Source organism: Erpetoichthys calabaricus, chromosome 4, assembly GCF_900747795.2.
Source record: "Erpetoichthys calabaricus chromosome 4, fErpCal1.3, whole genome shotgun sequence".
Classification (NCBI taxonomy): domain Eukaryota; kingdom Metazoa; phylum Chordata; class Cladistia; order Polypteriformes; family Polypteridae; genus Erpetoichthys; species Erpetoichthys calabaricus.
The window spans coordinates 4,217,309-4,241,328 of NC_041397.2; the positions used below are offsets into that span (position 1 = coordinate 4,217,309).

The following is a 24,020-nucleotide window of genomic DNA, read 5'->3' on the forward strand; positions in this document are numbered from 1 at the left end:
AAGGTGCATGAGGGTGTAAGATACAAAAACCACAAATCAGTGCAAACGTCACTTCGGAATAGTTTGGGTATTACCCTGTGGTCACGTAGCCGCAACAGAGAGAGAGAGAGAGGCTAGGAGCACACGCTGATACCACGCATTGCCGCACCCACATAGAGAAATAAAAGGCCGTGTGCTCCGTGGTTACTTTCTCAGGTGGGCGTTAGCATATTGTAATCTCTTGGACCAATAGTGTGAGTTTTCCATATTCGACTTATACGACCAACATTATAAAATAACAGAAATTATACAATAAAATCAATTTCCGACTTATCTGCGGGAGAACTTATCCGCGAGTATATACAGTAGTTGTAGTGCCCTCCATAATATTTGGGAGAAAGGTTCATCTTTCCTTGATTTACCCCTCTGTTCCACAGTTTCAAATTGCAAATCAGATAATTCAGACATCATTAAAGGGCACTTTATCCCTCCACCTCTGCTTTTGTCTCCTTCACTTTCTCTTCCCCTGGACTTCCATTCCCATCACTCTGTTGCCCACATACCCCTTGTCTCTCCTCATCACTTATCCATACCACTTCCAACTACTTGCCTGTCCTTTCTCTCCCACTTGTGTTGCACCTCTGATTGTCTCATTTCTTGTTCTCTCCTTCTTTGTAACTTCATGTGTCCATCTCAAAATTTTAATTTCTGCCAATTTCAATGTCTTCTCCTGTGCTTCCCTTTACTGCTCACGTCTCAGCTCCATACATCATTGCCGGTCTTACTATTTACTATTTTTAAAAGCCTTTCCTTTAACCCTCACCTTAATTCTTCCATCACACAACACTCCTGATACTTTCTTCCAATTGTTCCATACTCACTGCTCTCCGTGGGTTATCTCCGCATCTAATTCTCCATCTTGGGTTGCCACTGCCACGGATCCTAGATATTTAAACTTCTCCACTCTTTTCAGTATCTGTCCCTTCAAACCTAACTTCTGAATCCTGATCATTATTAAACTTCACATATTCTGTCTTCTTCTTCCTGTTGTTTTTCCACCCTCTATCTACCAAAGCCCTTCTCTATTATTCCAACTTCCTCTCCAATTCCTCCTTTCTGGTACTACACAACACAAAAAGTAAGCACCAGGAGGATTGGTCTTTTACCCATGATTCAACACACTCATAACTAGATCAAAGAGCTAAAGAGTTCAAGAAGATCCCTGGTGGGATCTTGTCTGTCACCCCAATACAGCTTTTAACCTGAGTCTTCACTCTCTCAAACTTATCCTGGACAATCCTTTCATACTTCTCTCGTCCTCCTTTCTCTCTCATGCACCTCCAGACCTCTTGATGTGACACTCCATCATTAACCTTCTTCTCCAGATCAATGGCACCATAGGCAACTCCTACTGCATTTTCTGATGCTTCTCTATGAAGTGTCTCAATCCAAAGACTGCATCAATGGTTCCTGTCCCTGGCATAAAACCAAACTGCCCACCCTACTATGGTGGTCTCATCCCCAGGGCTATTGAGTCGGTACACAAAACCTCTAGTTGTGTGTCATCTGTCCAAAGGACATTGTTCTCCTAGAAGCATTATGGCTTGTCAATGTGCATTTAAATAAATTCCAGTCTGGCTTTTTTATGTGCAGACCTCCTGGGTCTTCATCCATTGAGCTCACTGTCACCTGGAGCAATCAGACACTGATGGAGTTTAGCTTGTATCTCTTAGATAGATAGATAGATAGATAGATAGATAGATAGATAGATAGATAGATAGATAGATAGATAGATAGATAGATAGATAGATAGATAGATAGATAGATAGATAGATAGATAGATAGACGTGAAAGGCACTATATTAGATAGATAGATAGATAGATAGATAGATAGATAGATAGATAGATAGATAGATAGATAGATAGATAGATAGATAGATAGATAGATAGATAGATAGATAGATAGATAGATAGATAGATAGATAGATAGATAGATAGATAGATAGATAGATAGATACTTTATTAATCCCAAGGGGAAATTCACACATTCTTTGGAAGTTGTCTTTGGCTTTTTATCTACCATTCTCACTCTCCTTCTGCACATTCTGGGGTTCAGTTTTCCTCTTACAGCTGCGTCCAGGGAGGTTGGCTACAGTCCCATGGACCTTCAACTTCTTCATATTTGTGACTGCTTGTTGATGGTCTTCTACCCTTTTGGCTTTCACATGCTGGTCTATCATTTTCTTTCTGATCCCCTCAGACAACTCACTCCTTTGCTTTCCCTGTGTAGGACACACATTGACATCAAACAGCAGAGTGATGACTTTTCTCCATTTAAATAGGCCGAATGACTGATTGCCCGATTGGAGACGTGGGTGGTATGAATTCAAGAACAAAGCAAGTTTGAAAAAATCATTCGAATCCTGTTATTGGGGATCATGTGTGCAGGCCATTTTACATTAGAACACTAGAACACTCTAGACAAGAACAGGCCATTCAGCCCAACAAAGCTCGCCAGTCCTGTCCACTTATTTCTTCCAAAAAAACATCAAGTTGAGTTTTGAAAGTCCCCAACATCTTACTGTCTACCACACTACTTGGTCGCTTATTCCAAGTGTCAATCGTTCTTTGAGTAAAGAAAAACTTAATAATGTTTGTGTGAACTTTCCCCTTAACAAGTGTCCAGCTATGTCCCAGTGTTCTTGATGAACTCATTTTAAATTAATAGTCTCGATCCACTGCACTAATTCCCTTCATCATTTTAAACACTTCAGTCAGGTCTCCTCTTCATCACTGTAAAGGCTCAGCTCTTTTAATCTTTCCTCATAACTCATCCCCTTTAGCCCCTGAATCAGCCTAGTTGCTCTTCTCTGGACCTTCTCTAGTGCTGTTATGTCCTTTTTGTAGCCTGGAGACCCAAACTGCCCACCGGACTCCAGATGAGGCCTCACCAGTGTGTTATAAAGGTTGAGCAGAACCTCCTGTGACTTGTACTCCACACATTTTAGAAGATCTTTGTAGAATAAGCAAGACACTTGATGTCTTGTCACACTTGCTTTGCTTTACTTGATGACATCTCAAAGGCATGCAGGGACACAGGGGACAATCGTGTTTTATTTTGTCACTCCTCAGGGGGCATACAGCACATTTCCAGAGTTGGAAGGGCACTGGCACATCTGTCCCCGTCTGTAAGTAAAGATCGATACACTTTGTGCATATGTGGCATGTAATGTTTTCATTTTTGACGTTAAGTTTTCATGGAATACATTTGACTAAAATGCAAGAATGCCCAAAAGCCGACACAAAATGAAGTACTTTTAATGATAACACAGCAGAATACCAGGGAAACATTTAGAGCGGCTGCTGTGTATCTCTTTGGCAAAGCGAAAGCTTTACAACTTGTAAGGAACGCTCACATGTTATGGCAGACTGATCCAGACAATTTAATGACTGTCCCTGATGGTGCCATGATTAATGTTTAAACATGGCCACTTTAACTTTGATTCATAATGACGCAAGAGCTACTGTTAAAGAAAAATTCCAGGTTATGCTTGGTGTGAGCAGGTTACAGTATTAGACGTGTCATTCAAAAAGACTCCAATTGTTTTATCCTGATTCTTGTCCAATACAAACAGGCCCAAAACAGGGTAGAGAGTAATGTTTTGGTTTTTTTTGGGGGGGGGGGGGGGATTTTTGCCCCTACTAACAGAAATCCAGGGACATTTTAGAAACAAATCGGAATATGTTGCACAATATACAAAATAACATTTTACCTTCTCAGGACAAGTGAAAGAGACTCCTTGATCCCTTAACGCAGGGGTCTCTAACTCCAGTCCTGGAGGGCCTCAGTGGCTGCTGCAGGTTTTCATTCTCACCCTTTTCTTAATCAGTGACCTGCTTTTGCTGCTAATTCACTTCTTTTGAATTCATTTGAATTGAGTTGCTGTTGAAGACTCGGACCCCTTAATTGTTTCTTTTTTTTCTTAATTGGCAACCAAACAACAATGAGAAACAAAATGAGCCAAAACAAGTGGTGTCCATCATGCAGTATCTGAAAATAAAGAAAGCCTAGCGAATAACCACAAGATATGAATCACTAAGAGCTCAGGCACACAGAGACCTTTATGGCAGGTGCTTCTCTAAGTGTACGTTGGGTTTTAACTCTTTTAGGGCTAATTTCTTTTTTTTTTATTTGTCCTAAGGCTGACTGAATATTTTTTCAAAAAAACTTTTATAAAAAGCACACAAATCAACATAAAATATGTATTTATGACCAATGTCACTCTCTTTTATGTTCCATGAGCCCTTACAGTGTGCAACTTCACATTACCTACCAGTTTGCCTCATCACTCACAAGCCGAAGGGCAAAACAAAAACCCAAAGCATCTTGAAGTAGCCGAGTGGCTGGTGATCGTAGTGTCCATTGGCACGCCGTCTCATTTGAAGTCCAGTTGCCAGCTTGCCTCCTGACAGATCGGTCTGTGTAGTCCTCCCAGGGTGAATATTGCAGTAGGCGCGTCAGCTGCACGATCAGCTGATGCAGGTGACTGACTTTCATTTTTGATCTCCAGATCACTTGTAGGCGGCACGGTGGCGCAGTGGGTAGTGCTGCTGCCTCGCAGTTAGGTGACCCGGGTTCACTTCCCAGGTCCTCCCCGCGTGGAGTCTGCATGGGTTTCCTCCCACAGTCCAAAGACATGCAGGTTAGGTGCATTGGCGATCCTAAATTGTCCCTGGTGTTTGCTTGGTGTGTATGTGTGTGTGCACCCTGCGGTGGGCTGGCACCCTGCCCGGGGTTTGTTTCCTGCCTTGCGCCCTGTGTTGGATTGGGATTGGCTCCAGCAGACCCCCATGACCCTGTAGTTAGGATCTAGCAGGTTGGTTGACGGACGGATGGATGGATGGACAGATCACTTGCATCGAAATTGAAGTTCGATAAGTCAGAGTCCGATTCAGCAATAAAACGCAAAAAATAAATAACATGCACAGAGTATTTTGCTTTGCACATTGTCATTGCTGTCACGGCCAGTGTCTGCGGCTCTAGACGTTGTTTACTCTGTGCTACTCACGCACACAAAGGAATTCTACGTCAAGTCCACGAGTCTAGCAGTCCTCCAAGCAAAGAGGGTCTGCCTACGTATATCATAACGGTGCTTACAGCTTGTATCACCCCCTGCCCCCAGATGTCAGCTTTATTTGACATCCGCCCTCTTCAGTTGACAAAAGTCAACATCCACCCTATAAGAGTTAAAGCATCAGTTGATGATGTCCTTCTGTGTTGGCATCCATGGACACTTCTCAATCGCAGCATGACACACTACACCTAGGTCAGTGATTTATGTGTCTGACACCATCGTATTTAATGCCAAAGGATCACAGTGAACACTATCTGTACTTTACATTCAAAAACGAAGTCCCTTATGTTATTAGACACATTCAGTCCCTTATGAAAGTATTCATCCCTTTTGGCTTTGTCTTGTTTTGTCTTATTATAAGATGGACTTAAAGTAGATTTTCATTTGGATTTTATGTAATGGTCTTAACAATACAGTACACCCCCAAAATTTGCGGGGGTTACGTTTCTAGAGCACCCGCGAATTGTGAAAAAATGCAACTTTTGGATGTGGTTAAAAAATGCCTATTAAATTCCCTATTTTTATAGTTTAAACCCTAAATATGCCCCCAAAGCACTTTAATTTCATTGAAAACTCAGCTTAATACGATAGATAGATAGATAGATAGATAGATAGATAGATAGATAGATAGATAGATAGATAGATAGATAGATAGATAGATAGATAGATAGATAGATAGATAGATAGATAGATGTGAAAGGCACTATATAATACATAGACAGATAGATGTGAAAGGCACTATATAATACATAGATAGATAGATGTGAAAGGCACTATATAATAGATAGATAGATGTGAAAGGCACTATATAATAGATAGATAGATAGATAGATGTGAAAGGCACTATATAATAGATAGATAGATGTGAAAGGCACTATATAATAGATAGATAGATAGATAGATGTGAAAGGCACTATATAATAGATAGATAGATAGATAGATAGATGTGAAAGGCACTATATAAAACATAGATAGATAGATGTGAAAGGCACTATATAATAGATAGATAGATAGATAGATAGATAGATAGATAGATAGATAGATAGATAGATAGATAGATAGATACTTTATTAATCCCAAGGGGAAATTCACTTGCTCCAGCAGCACCTTACTGATACAAAAAAACAATATTAAAGATTAATAATAATGCAGGTAAAAACAGACAATAACTTTATATAATGTTAACGTTTTAATACATTGCCTAAAAAAAGAATGTAAAGGTAAACCATCTACTGTACAGTACTGTACTGCTAAGTCTCCCGCAATGCTAGAATGTAAAATACCAATCATACCACTATACGTACTGTAATTCATGCAAGCAAGTTTTCTTTAGTATGCGCTGTCATTTTCTTTGTTATAAGCAGAGTAAATATGTCATAATTTAAAATAATTAAAATACAGTAAAATGTACAGGAACTCACCAATGATAAATGATATTGATGATGATGAAGTAGCTGTGCAGTACTGTAACAGTCAACTATCCCCAAGTTGAATTATTAACACATTAAGGTTGACTTCTAGACCGTTCAAAAAAATAAAAAAAACTATAACTCTTTAATTAATGGTGTAGAACAAAACAACCAAAATATGTTTAGAATTTTAAAATGCCTTTTGTCCTGTGGGACCCCGGAGGCAGCTGATAGGTACCGGCAGGCCAAGCGGAATGCGGCTTTGGTGGTTGCTGAGGCAAAAACTCGGGCATGGGAGGAGTTTGGGGAGGCCATGGAGAATGACTTTCGGACGGCTTCGAGGAGATTCTGGTCCACCATCCGGCGTCTCAGGAAGGGGAAGCAGTGCAGTGTCAACACTGTATATGGTGGGGATGGTGCGCTGCTGACCTCGACTCGGGATGTTGTGGGTCGGTGGGGGGAATACTTCGAAGACCTCCTCAATCCCATTAACATGCCTTCCAATGAGGAAGCAGAGCCTGGGGACTCAGAGGTGGGCTCCCTCATCTCTGGGACTGAGGTCACCGAGGTGGTCAAAAAACTCCTTGGTGGCAGGGCCCCGGGGGTGGATGAGATACGCCCGGAGTTCCTCAAGGCTCTGGATGTTGTAGGACTGTCTTGGCTGACACGCCTCTGCAACATCGCATGGACATCAGGGACAGTGCCTCTGGATTGGCAGACCGGGGTGGTGGTCCCCCTCTTTAAGAAGGGGGATCGGAGGGTGTGTTCCAACTACAGAGGGATCACACTCCTCAGCCTCCCTGGAAAAGTCTATTCAGGGGTCCTGGAGAGGAGGGTCCGTCGAATAGTCGAGCCTCGGATTCAGGAGGAACAGTGTGGTTTTCGTCCTGGTCGCGGAACAGTGGACCAGCTCTATACCCTTAGCAGGGTCCTGGAGGGTGCATGGGAGTTTGCCCAACCTGTCTACATGTGTTTTGTGGACTTAGAAAAGGCATTCGACCGTGTCCCTCGGGGAATCCTGTGGGGGGTACTCCGAGAGTATGGGGTACCGGCCCCCCTGATAAGGGCTGTTCAGTCCCTGTACGATCGGTGCCAGAGCCTGGTCCGCATTGCCAGCAGTAAGTCGAACCCGTTTCCAGTGAGAGTTGGACTCCGCCAGGGCTGCCCTTTGTCACCGATTCTGTTCATATCTTTTATGGACAGAATTTCTAGGCGCAGCCAGGGTGTTGAGAGGGTCCAGTTTGGTGGGCTCAGGATTGGGTCACTGCTTTTTGCAGATGATGTTGTCCTGTTTGCTTCATCAGGCCGTGATCTTCAGCTCTCTCTGGATCGGTTCGCAGCCGAGTGTGAAGCGGCTGGGATGAGAATCAGCACCTCCAAATCCGAGACCATGGTCCTCAGCCGGAAAAGGGTGGAGTGCCCTCTCAGGGTTGGTGGCGAGATCCTGCCCCAAGTGGAGGAGTTCAAGTATCTCGGGGTCTTGTTCACGAGTGAGGGAAGAATGGAGCGTGAGATCGACAGGCGGATCGGTGCGGCGTACGCAGTAATGCGGGCTCTGCATCGGTCTGTCGTGGTGAAAAAGGAGCTGAGCCGCAAGGCGAAGCTCTCAATTTACCAGTCGATCTATGTTCCTACCCTCACCTATGGTCATGAGCTATGGGTAGTGACCGAAAGAACGAGATCGCGAATACAAGCGGCTGAAATGAGTTTCCTCCTCAGGGTGTCTGGGCTTTCCCTTAAAGATAGGGTGAGAAGCTCAGTCATCCGGGAGGGGCTCAGAGTAGAGCCGCTGCTCCTCCGCATCGAGAGGAGTCAGATGGGGTGGCTCGGGCATCTGATCAGGATGCCTCCTGGACGCCTCCCTGGTGAGGTGTTTCGGGCACGTCCAACCGGGAGGAGGCCCCGGGGAAGACCCAGGACACGCTGGAGGGACTATGTCTCTCGACTGGCCTGGGAACGCCTTGGGATTCTCCCGGAAGAGCTAGAAGAAGTGGCCGGGGAGAGGGAAGTCTGGGCATCTCTGCTCAAGCTGCTGCCCCCGCGACCCGACCTCGGATAAGCGGGAGACAATGGATGGATGGATGGATTTTAAAATGCATTCATCAATAACTACAACTACTGGAATATAAATATCTACGACTACCATGGTACCAAGGTTACATAATATCAAGATAAAATGAGTCTTTGAAATTCCTAGTAAACCCCAGGAATAGTCTTTGTTTCCATTACAAAATATGACTGCTCTCACCCATTCCTTGTGGACATCCTTAAATCCATCCAATGCTGGTTGCTTTATTTTTTTTTCCTTTTGTCTAGCTTCAGGGAACATCCAGTAAGTACCATCCATTATTTAGGATCGCCAGTGCACCTAACCTGCATGATTTTTGTACTGTGGGAGGAAACCGGAGCAGACACAGGGAGAACATGCAAACTGCACACAGGGAGGACCCGGGAAGCAAACCCAGGTCTCCTTACTGCGAGGCAGCAGAGCTACCACTGTGCCACCATGCCGCCCGGCAAGTAATCCACAAGCGCAATAAGCAATAATAAGCACAATTCTGTTCACTCATTCTACTCCACACCTCCCAGCAAGCTTCGTCCACCATCCACCCGACTCTGGGTCACTGGCTGGGTTCCCAGCAGTCGTTTTTATAGTGCCGGATTCCTGGAAGTGCTTCTGTTCTTCCGTCCACGTGACTTATCAGCACTTCCGGGTCAGATGGAGAATTCAAATTTCTAGTCAGTCCCGGAAGTAATTCGGGGCTTTTGCCCGCATGATCTACTAGTACTTTGCCAAAAGGAGTGTTTTGTCTCTGTGCCTGAATGTGTCATCTTTCCAACTGGAGTGCCAGAAACCATAAATCATGAAAACGGAGCTGCGTACTTTGATGTAGTCTCACTTGTGAGTCTGAGCAGGGAATCCTGTGTGCGGTTTTAGGACATAAGCAGAGACAACCAACCAACCAATTATAGGACTGGACTGAAGGACAATTTTGGACAGGCTAAGGGTTCTGAAGCTCCTTAATACAATACAATACAATACAATACAATTTATTTTTGTATAGCCCAAAATCACACAGGAAGTGCCGCAATGGGCTTCAACAAGCCCTGCCTCTTGACAGCCCCCCAGCCTTGACTCTCTAAGAAGACAAGGAAAAACTCCCAAAAAAACCTTGTAGGGAAGAAATGGAAGAAACCTTGGGAAAGGCAGTTCAAAGAGAGACCCCTTTCCAGGTAGGTTGGGATTGCAGTGGGTGTCAAAAGAAGGGGGTCAATACAATACAATGCAGTACACAGAACAGAACAATTTCTCAATATAGTAAGAAATAAAAAATATAAATTTTAGAAGTACAGAGCAGAATTTAACAGTAGATGATATATCCCATAATAAGATTTGGATTTGTGTAGTGTCCTGGAGACCTCATCCTTCAAGCTGCCTCCCCCATTTGGCCATTCCACGGCTGAAACAGTGTTGGGCCAGCCAATCCGATGAAAGGACCCCTCTTTCTCACGATTCCTGCGATCCTCCATCAGGGATGACTTTACCTTAGGCAGGCAAAACAACTTGGCAGGTGGGCCGTGGCACCAAGTGGCACATTTGAGTACCGAGAAGAAAAACAGAATAAGTGAGGGTTAGTATCCAATTCTAACTATCATGTTACTTATGTTTTAGTGCTAATGACCTACAACAGAGATTCAGTCTGTACAGTTAATCAGCAGCTCTAGTCAGGGTGTGCTAAACTGAAGTAGTGAGTCTTTGAAAGCTGAGACTGAAGGGGCATCTCTTATAGTAGCAGGCAGACCATTCCACAGTTTAGGGGCCCTGTAACTAAAAGCTCGACCTCCCACTGTTATTTTATTAATCCTTGGAATCATACGCAGACCAGCATCTTGAGATCTTAATGTGCGCTCAGGTTTGTAAGTCATGATAAGTTCAGACAAGTAAGCCGGACCTCGACCATTTAATGCTTTATATGTTAAAAGAAGGATTTTGAAATCTGCCCTAAACTTAACCGGGAGCCAGTTTAAAGATTTAAGAACTGGAGTTATGTGTTCGTATTTTCTAGTTCTTGTAATAATTCTTGCAGCCGCATTTTGTATTAACTGGAGGCTGTATAAAGAACAGTTTGAACATCCAGTGAACAGCGCATTGCAGTAGTCAATCCTACTAGAGATAAATGCATGAATTAATTTCTCAGAATCCTGTTTATTTAGAAAACGCCTTAATTTCCTAACATTTTTAAGATGGAAGAAGCATGTTTTGGACAACTTTGTAATATGCGCTTTAAATGACATGCTAGAGTCAAAGATAACTCCGAGATTGCGGGCTGATTCAGTAAAATTAATTGGGATTCCAACTGAGTTAAATGATGACAGAATATTGTTGTGATCAGCATCATTCCCTCCAACAATTAACATCTCTGTTTTATCTGTATTTAAAGACAAGTAGTTCTCATTCATCCACTCGTTTAATTCGCTAACACAACTAATTAAAGACAACATGGGAGAAACTTCATCTGATTTAAATGAAAGGTATAACTGGGTGTCATCTGCATACGAGTGAAAATTAACATTATGTTTCCTAATGAGATATCCCAGTGGAAGCATGTAAAGTGAAAACAGTAAAGGTCCCAGTACTGAGCCCTGCGGGACACCATATTGAACTTCTGTGTGTAATGATGGAGTCCTGTCAGCACATTTCTGTACGTATTGGAATCGATTTGATAAATAAGAACTAAACCAAGCGAGCACGGTGCCTGTGAGTCCAACATCATTTTCTAGCCTGTGTAGTAAAATAGAATGGTCGATGGTGTCAAACGCTGCACTTAAGTCCAACAACATAATTACAGTGGACTTTCCTTCATCAGAGGATATCAGAATGTCAGAATAAGGGGTCCACTTTCTGGTATTTGAAATTCTCAGAGGTATCCATCAGTTTTTGATAAAAATATAAGAAAAAAAATACAGATGACCTTCGGGTTATGAACAAGTTCCATTCCTGTCAACATTCGTAACCTGATTTTGTATGTCAGTCAAAACATCTATTACAAATGTTCAATAACGGTTCTTCATTACAGTAATGTTAGAAAAATCACAATGACAATGTGAAATGAAACCACTAACTGACGATTGATTCCTCAGCAGAGATGTGCTGTCTTTGTGGAGGGCTCACCCAGGGCTCGCCCTCTCTCAGCAGCTTTACTTCCTTGGACAACACGCCTGGGATCCATCAATCAATCAGTCTATCTATCTATTATATAGTACCTTTCATATCTATCTATCTATTATATAGTGCCTTTCATATCTATCTATCTATCTGGGCTAGGTGAGAACCTTGTCTCCCACCATCTTCCCACAGCATCTCCTGGCGGCACCCAGGGTATCCAGCAAGGCTGCGATGCTGAACTCCATATCCCATGGTACCCTGTGGGAATCCACCACTACACTATAGGGAAGCTTCCATCTAGAGTCTTGTGGGGAGGCAATGTCCCAAAATAGTTGCCTTCCCCCATCCTTCCAGTTTCTGGGCATCCGTGCCGGGTTGAGCTGCCGGCCGTCAATCACAAGGCGCAGTTCGCCAACACAGAAAACCGGAAAAAGAACAGCAGAGAAAAGTAGGGGTTAGTACGGATAGCATAGCCATGAAAAAAAGGAAAATTCAATGCATATCCAGAATATCAGAGTTACACTAAAATGAAGCTGTGAGAAAGCCACGTTACAATACTGGTTTTTAGCAGTTTTTTTAATGTGCTCCACCGTATTAGCCTGGCGAATTTCTATTGGTCAGCTACTCCAGATGTTAGGTGCATAACAGCAGAAGGCCACCTCACCACTTCTTTTAAGTTTAGCTCTTGGAGACGTGTGTGGTGCGAATTCAAGAAAACAGCAAGTTTGAAAGATCTTTTCTAGGGGTCCCAACAAATGTGCCCGGGCCGTTTTTGAAGAAGCAACACTTGATCTCTGGTCACACTTACTTTGCTTTACTCTCAGTGACATCTCAAAGGGGACAATGGCTTTTCATTTTGTCACTTTTCAGGAGGCTGACAGCACTTTTTCAATGAGCTGGAAGGGGCCCGACAAATCTGTCCACTTCTGTAAACTGAGATTTGCTTAGCCGCAGTATACTGTACAAATCAAAGCATTGCCACACAATGTGATTAATAAATGTTCCCTAATTGCACAATCATCACAAAGATATGGCAGGATGTAAGTACAAAGGAATGCCTAAATGGCGCTGATGTGACATATTTATTGAACTGTGTTTCAGGAATATGCCAGTTTACAAGTGAATGAACCAAAGGTTAGAGATGGGATGGAAGTCGTGGAGCAGCCAAAGGACGACCTTTTCCCCTGTGCCTGTCCGACAGAGCTGGTATGTTGTAACCCTCTAAAGTTTCTGTTTCAGTGGGCTTATCATGGTTACCAAAGAGTGGGCTGGTAGCCTTGCAATGCTCAGACATCCAAAGTGGATCGTGTGGCTGACGTGCCATTACATTTCCTTTCAGGGAGTGAATATATAACGATCATCAATAAAGAAGTAAAAGTTGTAGATACATGTAAAACCAGGCAAATTCATTGCACATTTGGCACACTCACAGTTAAATGTTGGCAATTAAATGTTGACAAGAGCAAACTGCTGAGTGCTGGTGCAAAAATTGTTAATTGAAACACAATTTCTGGAAATAAACGGTGAATACAATTTAGGATTATGCATTGCACCATGAACTGTAGAATAACACTGTTGTGCCAAAGTCCCTTAAAAGGGTGAATAAAATGGTAGGTTAATGTCGGGTTAGTTAAAATAAGGATTTGAGTTGCAGTGAGCGGGCGTCACCAGCTTCAGCACTTATTAATGACTCCACACCCCCTGATAATGCTGTGAGTTCAACATGAGTGTTAGAAGGAAAGCAGGATCCCCTGTGAAGTTTTCATGTAGTTTTGGGGGTGTTCCCCGTGAAGTTTTTACGATGTCACAACACAGAAAGAGAGGGCAGAGCCTGCAAACGTAAGACCATTGGATGGGTTGAGGAAAGAGCTCTCAGTGATCAGGGGCTAAAGCCCAGAAGCCTTCCACTGTCAACGCCACTGCTTAAGATGTCTCTGTGGGCAGAATCCCCTGCTGCCATTTTATCATCACAGCTGGTGGTGCTATGCCCGTCAACTACATGCAATACAATTTATGGAGAATCATCCCAACTCTTCAACTCTCTTTCCAAGTGCGTGGGGTTTACCAATTGAGCATTTGATGGATGATCACCAGAATTCCCCTTCTCAAAATCTAAGGATTTAACTGTGCAAACTGAGTTTTGCCAAAAGGAGTTTTTTGTCTCTGTGCCTGAATGAGGCGTCTTTCCAACTGGAGTGCCAGGAACTGTAAATCATGAAAACGGAGCTGCGTACTTTGATGTAGTCTCACTTGTGAGTCTGAGCAGCGAATCCTGTGTGCGATTTTAGGACATGAGCAGAGACAACCAACCAACCAATTATAGGACTGGACTGAAGGACAATTTTTGACAGGCTAAGGTATCTGAATCTCCTTAATAAGAGGTCCACTTTCTGGTATTTGAAATTCTCAGAGGTGTACATCTGTTTTTGAAAAAATATAAGAAAAAAATACAGATGACCCTCGGGTTATGAACAAGTTCCATTCCTGTCAACATTCGTAACCTGATTTTGTATGTCAGTCAAAACATCTACTACAAATGTTCAATAATGGTTCTTCATTAATGTTAGAAAAATCACAATGACGATGTGAAATGAAACAACAAACTGACAATTGATCCCTCAGCAGAGATGTGCTGTCTTTGTGGAGGGCTCACCCAGGGCTCACCATCTCCCAGCAGCTTTACTTCCTTGGACAACACACCTGGGATTGATCGATCGATCAGTCTGTATAGCTATTATATTGTGCCTTTCATATCTATCTATCAGCATTGGTTTGTACTGCTGAATTAAACAGCCAGCTGCTATTTAAGCTTCTTAACTGAATTTACTGCATGCTCACACATGCTCCCAGTTACACCCAGTGCCACGAGTGCACAAAATCAGAAAATAAAGGAAAATGATGACCAGGTTTGTGGAATGCTGTTCAATTCTACACGATTTGTGAAGACTGGCACATATTCACTTGCATCCTTAATTAGTTTGCTTCATTCATAACTAAAAAAACGGAATTCAAATTTGAAAATGAATTGAAATTCAGTTAAAAAGAAAAATTGTCAATGCCAAAGTGCCTGTGTCAGCAGCAGTGGACGTGCACTCATAAACACATCCACATTAACTCACGCGGGGTGAATTTAGAGCCTCCAATAACCCTAAACTATGTGACTTTGAAATTTAAGAGGGAAGATAGAGTGCCTGCAGAAAATCCTACAAAGACATAAGGAAATTGTTCAAAACTAGGACTCTGGAGCTGTGATGCAGCAGTGTTAAGCAACGTGCCATCATGCCGCTCTTATTTGCAGATAAAAGGCTAGAAAAATTAGGTTAAAACATGAAATCTGCTTTGTCTCTTTCAGAGTAAGGATGAGCTGTAATTCTGAAGAACTGGAGTACACTACGTGACAGGAACCAAGGTAATGCAATAACACAAAAACAAGTGTGTAGGTCTGTGTTTATTACAAACGTACATTCTGAATGGACTGGTGTTGGCAATGGGTGGATAAGTCACATTATTAGTAAATATAACAAAAATCTGAAATACTCTTCTGGTTAGTAGGTATTCATTTTGTGATAAATAACCTCTGCTTCTACACTTTAATGACAGTGCAGGATCAAATCATGTCTCCTGATTAGCAGTGCATAGATGGATAGAAAAGACATTATACTGTATAAGAGATGGGCAGAAAAGGAGAGAGAGAGAGAGAGAGAGAGAGAGAGAGAGAGAGAGATAGATAGATAGATAGATAGATAGATAGATAGATAGATAGATAGATAGATAGATAGATAGATAGATAGATAGATAGATAGATAGATAGATAGATAGATAGATAGATAGATAGATAGATAGATAGATAGATAGATAGATAGATAGATTTGAAAGGTACTATAGATAGTGTGGAAAATCAGCCTGACTACAGACTCTTTTGTTAGCTTCATTTTGAGATTGAGATTGAGAGAATAATAAAATGTTAAAAATGCGATTAAAGGGTTCGTCCCTTTTGGTCAGAGTAAGTCAGCAAACTGGTCAAGAGTCGCATTTGTAAAATGCAACTTTGCAACATACGTATTTGTAACCATTTTTTAAACATTAAAAATGGTGTAATTTTGACATAGATAACACACATTAGCATGCCAAAGCCCTATTAAACAAAATTGCAAAAAAAAGTCCAAAAAGTCTAGCACTTTGCAATCGAGCTCCAGCCTCACTGGGCCACATGTTTTGGGAGAGTATCAAATGAATTTCATTTTGGAAAAAATTTTTTAAATATCTTTGCATTCTATGAACAGTTACACCTTTAATTTATTCTCCCATCAACACAATTTTGTCTCCAAATTAGAAACTGTGCTAAACGAAATCTGCCCCATTTTCCTCACCTTCCACCTATTTCTGTTCCAGAAGAGATATCGATCAGTCTTGGGGACTCAGACAGCATTTCTGTAATATGTACCTAACATTTTAAAGTCCCTTCCTTTTAAAGATCCCAGAGTACAGTGGGAAAAGGATCTCTCACTCAACATTTCAGAGTCGGAGTGGAAGGCAGCCAACTCACAGAATTCACTCGAGCTCCATATGTGCAAAGCATACAATTATTCAATTTCAAATCTTTTATTGAGCATATCTGTCTTGCTTAAAATTATTCAAAATGTTTCCCAGGCAAAATCCAACCTGCGAATGTTGCAATCGAGCTCGAGCCTCACTGGGCCACATGTTCTGGGTGTGCACCAAATTAACATCATTCTGAACGTAAAATCTTTAAATAGCGATCAGACAGCCTTGGTGTCCCAATCCCTCCTAAACCATTAACAGCTGTGTTTGATGGGCTCACAGAGGGGCTTAAAGTGGAGAAGGACAAACAAAACTGTAATGGCCTTCACTTCATTATTAGCACTTAGGATTCTTCCAGTTGAGCAAGATAAGTCTAACTCACCTCTTTTAAGTCAGTGGGTAACTGATGTTATATACAGGGATTTGGAGTCAGAGTCGAGGAGTCGGATTTGGAGATAATTTTGGGTGCCTGGCGTTGGGCTTGGAGTCTGCAAAAATGTACAGACTCTGACTCCTAATAAATTTAAATTATAATGAAAAAAAAATACATTAAGTTCAAATGTCCCATTTCACAAACAATAGTCCTAATTAAGTACAGTGGTACCTCGGTATACTGTACATCCTTAATCCGTTCCAGATCCTTTGACTTATACCAAACAGGACATATACCAAACAAATTTTTCCCATGAGAAAAAAAGTGAAAATGATTAATCCGTTCCCATGAAAAGAAATCCTATTGTTATTGGCATATTATACATTGATGGGGTTGCATAAAATAATTTAAACACTGCTTAATACTAAAATACATAAATACAAAAGCAATTAGATGAAATAAATGAAAATTTAACCTCACTTTACTTTTTAATAACGTCTTTGTTTTTCACGATCGTAGATACCGTCGTTCTTGGCATACGGTATGCAGCAGCCATGTCCCGGATATGCACGCCACCTTCATACTTTTCAAAAATTAATTTAAATTTACGTGAAAAAATACAAAATCACTTGAAAACTCACATAGAGTTACAGCGCGGGTTGTTCACTGAATGCTACCAACTGGTGTACTGACACTCGTGGGCAGTCGTGGCTTTGTCTCGAGAGAGAGGTAAACAAGGGTAGCGCACGATGTTCTAGCACGCAAGTCGTATTCCAAAGAAAGGTCGTACACCAAGCAAAATTTTTCATGTACAAACAGGACGTATACCAAGTTGGACTTATTCCAGAGCGGACGTATACCGAGGTACCGTTGTACTTCTCTGATGTAAGAATAAAGCCCAGTGCATAGATGGTGTTACTACGAGTGTGAAGTTCAGGTGAGCGATTATACAACCTGACATTCACATATTGTAATCTGGATTATGGTACATTACAAAAAGTGTTTTCATTTGATTTCAAATATAATGTGTCTAACAGGTTCATATGAGTGTAATGATGTAGGTGGAGGTGTGTGCTATGGCCTGATGTGTGTTCAGGGTTTCTTGTCTTTTGTTTAAATTGGCCAATACGGGAAACAGTCAGCTTCTTTGCCAGTAGTTCTGTGGTTAAATGACGTGTATGTTGCCTTCCTTCAATCAACATGGAAACAACATTAGCATATTAAATACAGAGGAGTCGGAGTCGGGAAGTTGGAGTCGGAGTCAAAGGATTTATCTACCGACTCCACGGCCCTGGTTATATATTATTTGAAACTGTGAAAAAATCAAATTCTCATTTAGAGGATCTGTACACAACTTTTTTTAAAACCTGGCAGGACCTCATCAATAGCATCTACTGTCTCTCTCTCTCTCCATATATATATATATATAATCCTAAACCTAAAAGTGCAACGATTTTGTTCAACGATTTTATGTGACGTTTTTGGTCACGCTTTAAATTGGGCTTATTTTAAAACCTACATATATATGTTTGGTATCATTCTTTTCAGAATTTATCGAACTTTAATGTGATGTTGTTAGATTTTCAGATTCTTATTCCGTTTTTAACTTATAAACTAAAATATCAAGAAAATCGTGGTTTTTAATATCAAGAAAGTCGTGTTTTTTAATTTCAATAAACCATTATTATTTCAATAATTTATTTTAATAACTGAATTCAGTAAATTACATTATTTTTGATCGAGTAAACTTTCTTTCACAGAAACAAACTATAAAAAAAAAAAAAAAGTGTTTGTATTTCGGTGATTTAGTCAGCTGAAGGTCGAGTTACGATGATCCATTGCATGCCACTTTAGTTTTCACGTGATTTTTCTTGTTATTTAAATGGGCAATTTTTTAAAAAAAAAGTTTTTTATCTATAAGAATATCAGTTAAAATGAATGGATCGTTTATTTAGTCTCTTATAAATACTCATCGAGTATACTGGACCTCAGTTTAACGGGAATACTCCAGTCTGCAAGAGAATAAATATTTTATTCGCATTTCATGATTTTCACTCCGTTAAATAATAATACATTTTTCTTTTACATATTTATAGAATTTCGTGATTTTGACTTCAATAAATAATAATTTTTCTTTTGTACATTTACAGATTTTACTAATATTCTGGCTGCAACTGGGGGTTGGGCGTCGAAGGCACCAGGGGGGCTTGTCCACCCCTAGTTTTAAAATAAGCATTTAAATTGGGAGAGAAAAGACTCCTTTCTCACTTTACTACTCTCATCAGTTTGACTCGGGCAGTCGGCCTTCCCCTCTTTCTCATGGGTGGGGTGTTGATTTGAATTTAGTTTTATTTGTTAAGTTTGACTTGATTGTATGGAATGTTATATGCTATTATAACATCTCAGAAAAGGACTGGAAGGTAGCAATGCACAGAATTCACTTGAGCTTCATGTGCGCAAAGCATACAATTATTTAACTTAAAATAATCTATTGAGCGCATCTCTCTCGTTTAAAATTGTCCAAAATGTTTCCAGGGCAAGATCCAATCTGTGAATATTGCAATCGAGCTCCAGCCTCACTGGGCCACATGTTCTGGGCCTGCACCAAATTAACATCATTCTGGACCAAAATCTTTAAATACCTGTCAGACAGCCTTGGTGTCCCAATCCCTCCTAACCCACTAACAGCTGTGTTTGGTGGGCTCACAGAGGGGCTTCAAGTGGAGAAGAACAAACAAAACTGTAATGGCCTTCACTATTGGCAAGTAGACTTATCTTGCTCAACTGGAAGAATCCTAACTCACCTATTCTAAGTCAGTGATGTTACACAGTCATATGAAAAAGTTTGGGACCCCCTCTTAATTCTTTGGATTTTTGTTTCTCATTGGCTGAACTTCCTTTTAATATCTGACATGCCTTATGGACACAGTAGGATTTCAGCAGTGACATTACGTTTATTGGATTAACAGAAAATATGCAATATGCATGATAACAAAATTAGACAGGTGCATAAATTTGGGCACCCCAACAGAGATATTACATCAATACTTAGCTGAGCCTCCTTTTCAAATCTAACAGCCTCTAGACGCTGTCCTCCTATAGCCTCTGATGAGTGTCTGATTCTGGATGGAGGTATTGTTGACCATTCTTCATACAAAATCTCTCCAGTTCAGTTCAATCTGATGGACAGCCAGCTTCAAATCATCCCATAGATTTTCGATGATATTCAAGTCAGGGGACTGTGACGGCCATTCCAGAACATTGTACTTCCCCCTCTGCATGAATGCCTTTGTAGATTTCCAACTGTGTTTTGGGTCATTGTCTTATTGGAATATCCAACTCCTGCGTAACTTCAACTTTGTGACTGATGCTTGAACATTATCCTGAAGAATTTGTCAATATTGGGTTGAATTCATCCGACCCTCGACTTTAACAAGGGCCCCAGTCCCTGAACTAGCCACACAGCCCACAGCATGATGGAACCTCCACCAAATTTGACAGGAGGTAGCAGGTGTTTGTCTTGGAATGCGATGTTCTTCTTCCGCCATGCAAAGCGCTTTTTGTTCTGACTAAATAACTCCATTTGTGTCTCCTCAGTCCAAAGCACTTTGTTCCAAAATGAATCTGGCTTGTCTAAATGAGCATTGGCATACAAGTGACTCTGTTTGTGGCGTGAGTGCAGAAAGGGCTTCTTTCTCATCACCCTGCCATACAGATGTTCTTTGTGCAAATTGCGCTGAGTTGTAGAACGATGTACAGATACACTATCTGCGGCAAGATGTTCTTGCAGGTCTTTGGAGGTGATCTGTGGTTGTCTGTCACCATTCTCACAGTCCTGCCCATATGCCACTCCTGTATTTTTCTTGGCCTGCCAGACCTGATTGGTTTAACAGCAACTGTGCCTGTGGCCTTCCATTTTCTGATTCCATTCCTTACAGTTGAAACTGACAGTTTAAACCTCTGAGATGGCTTTTTGTAGCCTTCCCCTAAACCAGGAGACTCAACAATCTTTGTTTTCAGATCTTTGGAGAGTTGCTTTGAGGATCCCATGCTGTCACTCTTCAGAGCAGAGTCAAAGGGAAGGAAGCACAACTTGTAATTGACCACCTTAAATACCTTTATATCTCATGATGGGACACACCTGTCTATGAAGTTCAGGGCTTAATGAGCTCATCAACCAATCAGCATTGAGCAGTGACAGGCATTCAAATCAGCACAATGACAAGGGGACCCACATTTGTGCACAGCCAGTTTTTCACATTTCATTTCATACAACTAAATACTGCGTCACTAAAAATCTTTGTTCAGAAAACACCGCAGTACTCAGATGTTCCTAAGAAATGAAAGACAGACCACTGTTATCTTTACTGTTGAAAGGAGAGTCAATGATTATGCAGGCTGAGAGGGGGTCACAAACTTTTTCATATGACACTGTATAATATTTGAAATTGGAAAAAATCAAATTCTCACTTAGAGGATCTTTACAAAACTTTTTTAAAAAGCTGGCGAGGTCTAATCAATAATTTAATTTATATTGGGTTGATGGACTTCTTTCCCTCTTTTCTACTCTCAATAGTTTGACTCGGGCTGTTGGCCTTCCTCCCTTTCTCATGGGTGGCGGTTTAATTGAATTTAATTTTCTTAAGTTTGACTTGATTGTGTGGAACGTTACATGCTTTTAATAAATTCATTCATCCATTCATTATCCAACCTGATATATCCTAACACAGGGTCACAGGGGTCTGCTGGAGCCAATCCCAGCCAACACTGGGCACAAGGCAGGAAACAAACCCCGGGCAGGGCGCCAGCCCACCGCAGGGGACACACCAAGCACACACTAGGAATAATTTAGGATTGGAAATGCACCTAAACTGCATGTCTTTGGACTGTGGGAGGAAACCCACGCAGACATGGGGAGAACATGCAAACTCCATGCAGGGAGGACCCGGGAAGTGAACCCAGGTCTCCTTACTGCGAGGCATAATAAATTCAATAAAAGATTAAAAAAAAAATAAAACCGTCTAGTACTAAAGCTTATTAAAAAGTTCCGACCGGGGTGGACCGTCACCTCCGCTCCTGTGAGGTACGCCAGTGCACAGAACTGCTGCTTCTGCTGCTCCAGTCCATTTGTCAATCTCATAATCCCTTTTTTCCATCCTATGTGAACCATATCTGGAGATACTTGAGCTCCTCTACTAAGGGCAGTTGCTCCCTCCCTCCACCCACTTTTTCATGAGAGGACCATGACCTCAGACTTGAAGGTGCTGATCCTCATCCCAGCCGTTTCACACTCGGCAGCGAACAGCTTGCCGATGGTCCCAGTCCAATGGAGCAAATGGGACAACATCATCTGCAAAAAGCAATGCTACCACCCATAGCCTCCTGTGGAAGAAAAGAATTGGAAACAGACACCCCCCAGTACAATGCCCTGATTTAAGCAATAAAACACAGGCAGGAGAAAGCGTCCATCATTATTCTTTATCGAAATCTCGCAAGAGGCAACAAGTGCAGATCTTATTAGCAACATGTTACAAAAAGTGTCCTCTGCATTCTATTTATACAATTCATATATTAGGAATTCATTACATGATCAGAAAACTTTTAACATTATTGGTTACACCTAGTTGCTAACGGGACATGACAAGCATTGATACCTTAAATGACCGTAGGTTGATTGATAATCCTGTTCGCTTGGGGTGTACATGACTTTTTAAATGTATTATTTTTATTCTTATTTGAGGAGATGTGTGAATTCCCCTACAGGTTTATTCTAAGACCTAATTTCTTTATGATCCAGCTGGGTACAAAAACAGGAAACTAAGCAAATTAGAGGAAAACGGTTATGCCATAAAATATAACATTTTCTCTTAGGGGTAATATAAAATAACAAAAATGCATTTATCATAGTAAATAATAAAAATAACAGCATCAGCTATTAAGCATAAGATCAGAAGGATATGAGACTCAGACACACGCTAGGTGCACACTGGACCAGAATTCAAATTCAACTCTTACACTCCCCAACTGGACACACCGCCTTGATGTCCTGTCCATGAAGCCACAGACCGGATTGGTGACCAGACACAACATTGACAAGCCTGGCATCCTCAAATGTTTCTAAGTCCCAAAAATTCATTCATTCTGAATGACCCCATGCCTGGTTTTTGGATGACCCCATGTCCGTTCTCTTACTACATGACCCCATGCCTGGTTTTTGGATGACCCCATGTCCGCTCTCATACTACATGATCCCACGCCTGGTTTTTGGATGACCCCGTGTCCGCTATCATACTACATGATCCCACGCCTGGTTTTTGGATGACCCTATGTCCGCTCTCATACTACATGACCCCACGCCTGGTTTTTGGATGACCCCGTGTCCGCTCTCATACTACATGACCCCACGCCTGGTTTTTGGATGACCCCATGTCCGTTCTCTTACTACATGACCCCATGCCTGGTTTTTGGATGATCCCATGTCCGCTCTCATACTACATGATCCCACGCCTGGTTTTTGGATGACCCCGTGTCCGCTATCATACTACATGATCCCACGCCTGGTTTTTGGATGACCCTATGTCCGCTCTCTTACTACATGACCCCATGCCTGGTTTTTGGATGACCCCGTGTCCGCTCTCATACTACATGATCCCACGCCTGGTTTTTGGATGACCCCGTGTCCGCTCTCATACTACATGACCCCACGCCTGGTTTTTGGATGACCCCGTGTCCGCTCTCATACTACATGATCCCACGCCTGGTTTTTGGATGACCCCATGTCCGCTCTCATACTACATGATCCCACGCCTGGTTTTTGGATGACCCCGTGTCTGCTCTCATACTACATGATCCCACGCCTGGTTTTTGGATGACCCCGTGTTCGCTCTCATACTACATGATCCCACACCTGGTTTTTGGATGACCCCGTGTCCGCTGTCATACTACATCACCCTTCCCTTGGATAAAGGCCAGCTATGGACAGACAGCACTACGCAGTATACCGGGTGATTCTGTACCAACTCTATAGGAGCAATCTGACCGATTCCCTGATCTGAGGTGAAAGCAGCGCATGTGTTGATTCTTCCCTCTGTTGGAGACTCTAGTCTATGGACAGGAATAACACCACACGGTGACACTTGGTGTCTACCTCTGCTTTTTGATACTACATCACACTCTTATTCCTGCAGCACCTTTCACTACACGGTCAAATACTTTGATCCAAATCCATTAAACTCTGAAATTCAAATCCAGAGACATTGGATTTCAGTGTTAGTACTTTTCACATGAAGGCATACTGTCCATGAAACTTCGTAAATTGAATACGGAGCTTACGCTAAGGAATAAGAGGTCCACCATAAATTTTGACTTTTTTTTTTTGCAAAATTGTCTTCAGTCCAGAGCACTTTGACTTGGCC

General features: G+C 41.8%; 1 protein-coding gene across 1 annotated transcript in view; it reads left to right on the plus strand.

Moving 5' to 3' along the window:
- poglut2 (protein O-glucosyltransferase 2) overlaps positions 1–24,020 on the plus strand; it is an 85,069-nt gene that overhangs the window by 60,495 nt on the left and 554 nt on the right. The window contains exons 9-10 of the mRNA XM_051926350.1: positions 12,792–12,896; positions 15,043–15,099. Of these exons, the coding sequence (XP_051782310.1) occupies positions 12,792–12,896; positions 15,043–15,060 (123 nt within the window). The 3' untranslated portion in view covers positions 15,061–15,099. The remainder of the gene's footprint in view (positions 1–12,791; positions 12,897–15,042; positions 15,100–24,020) is intronic.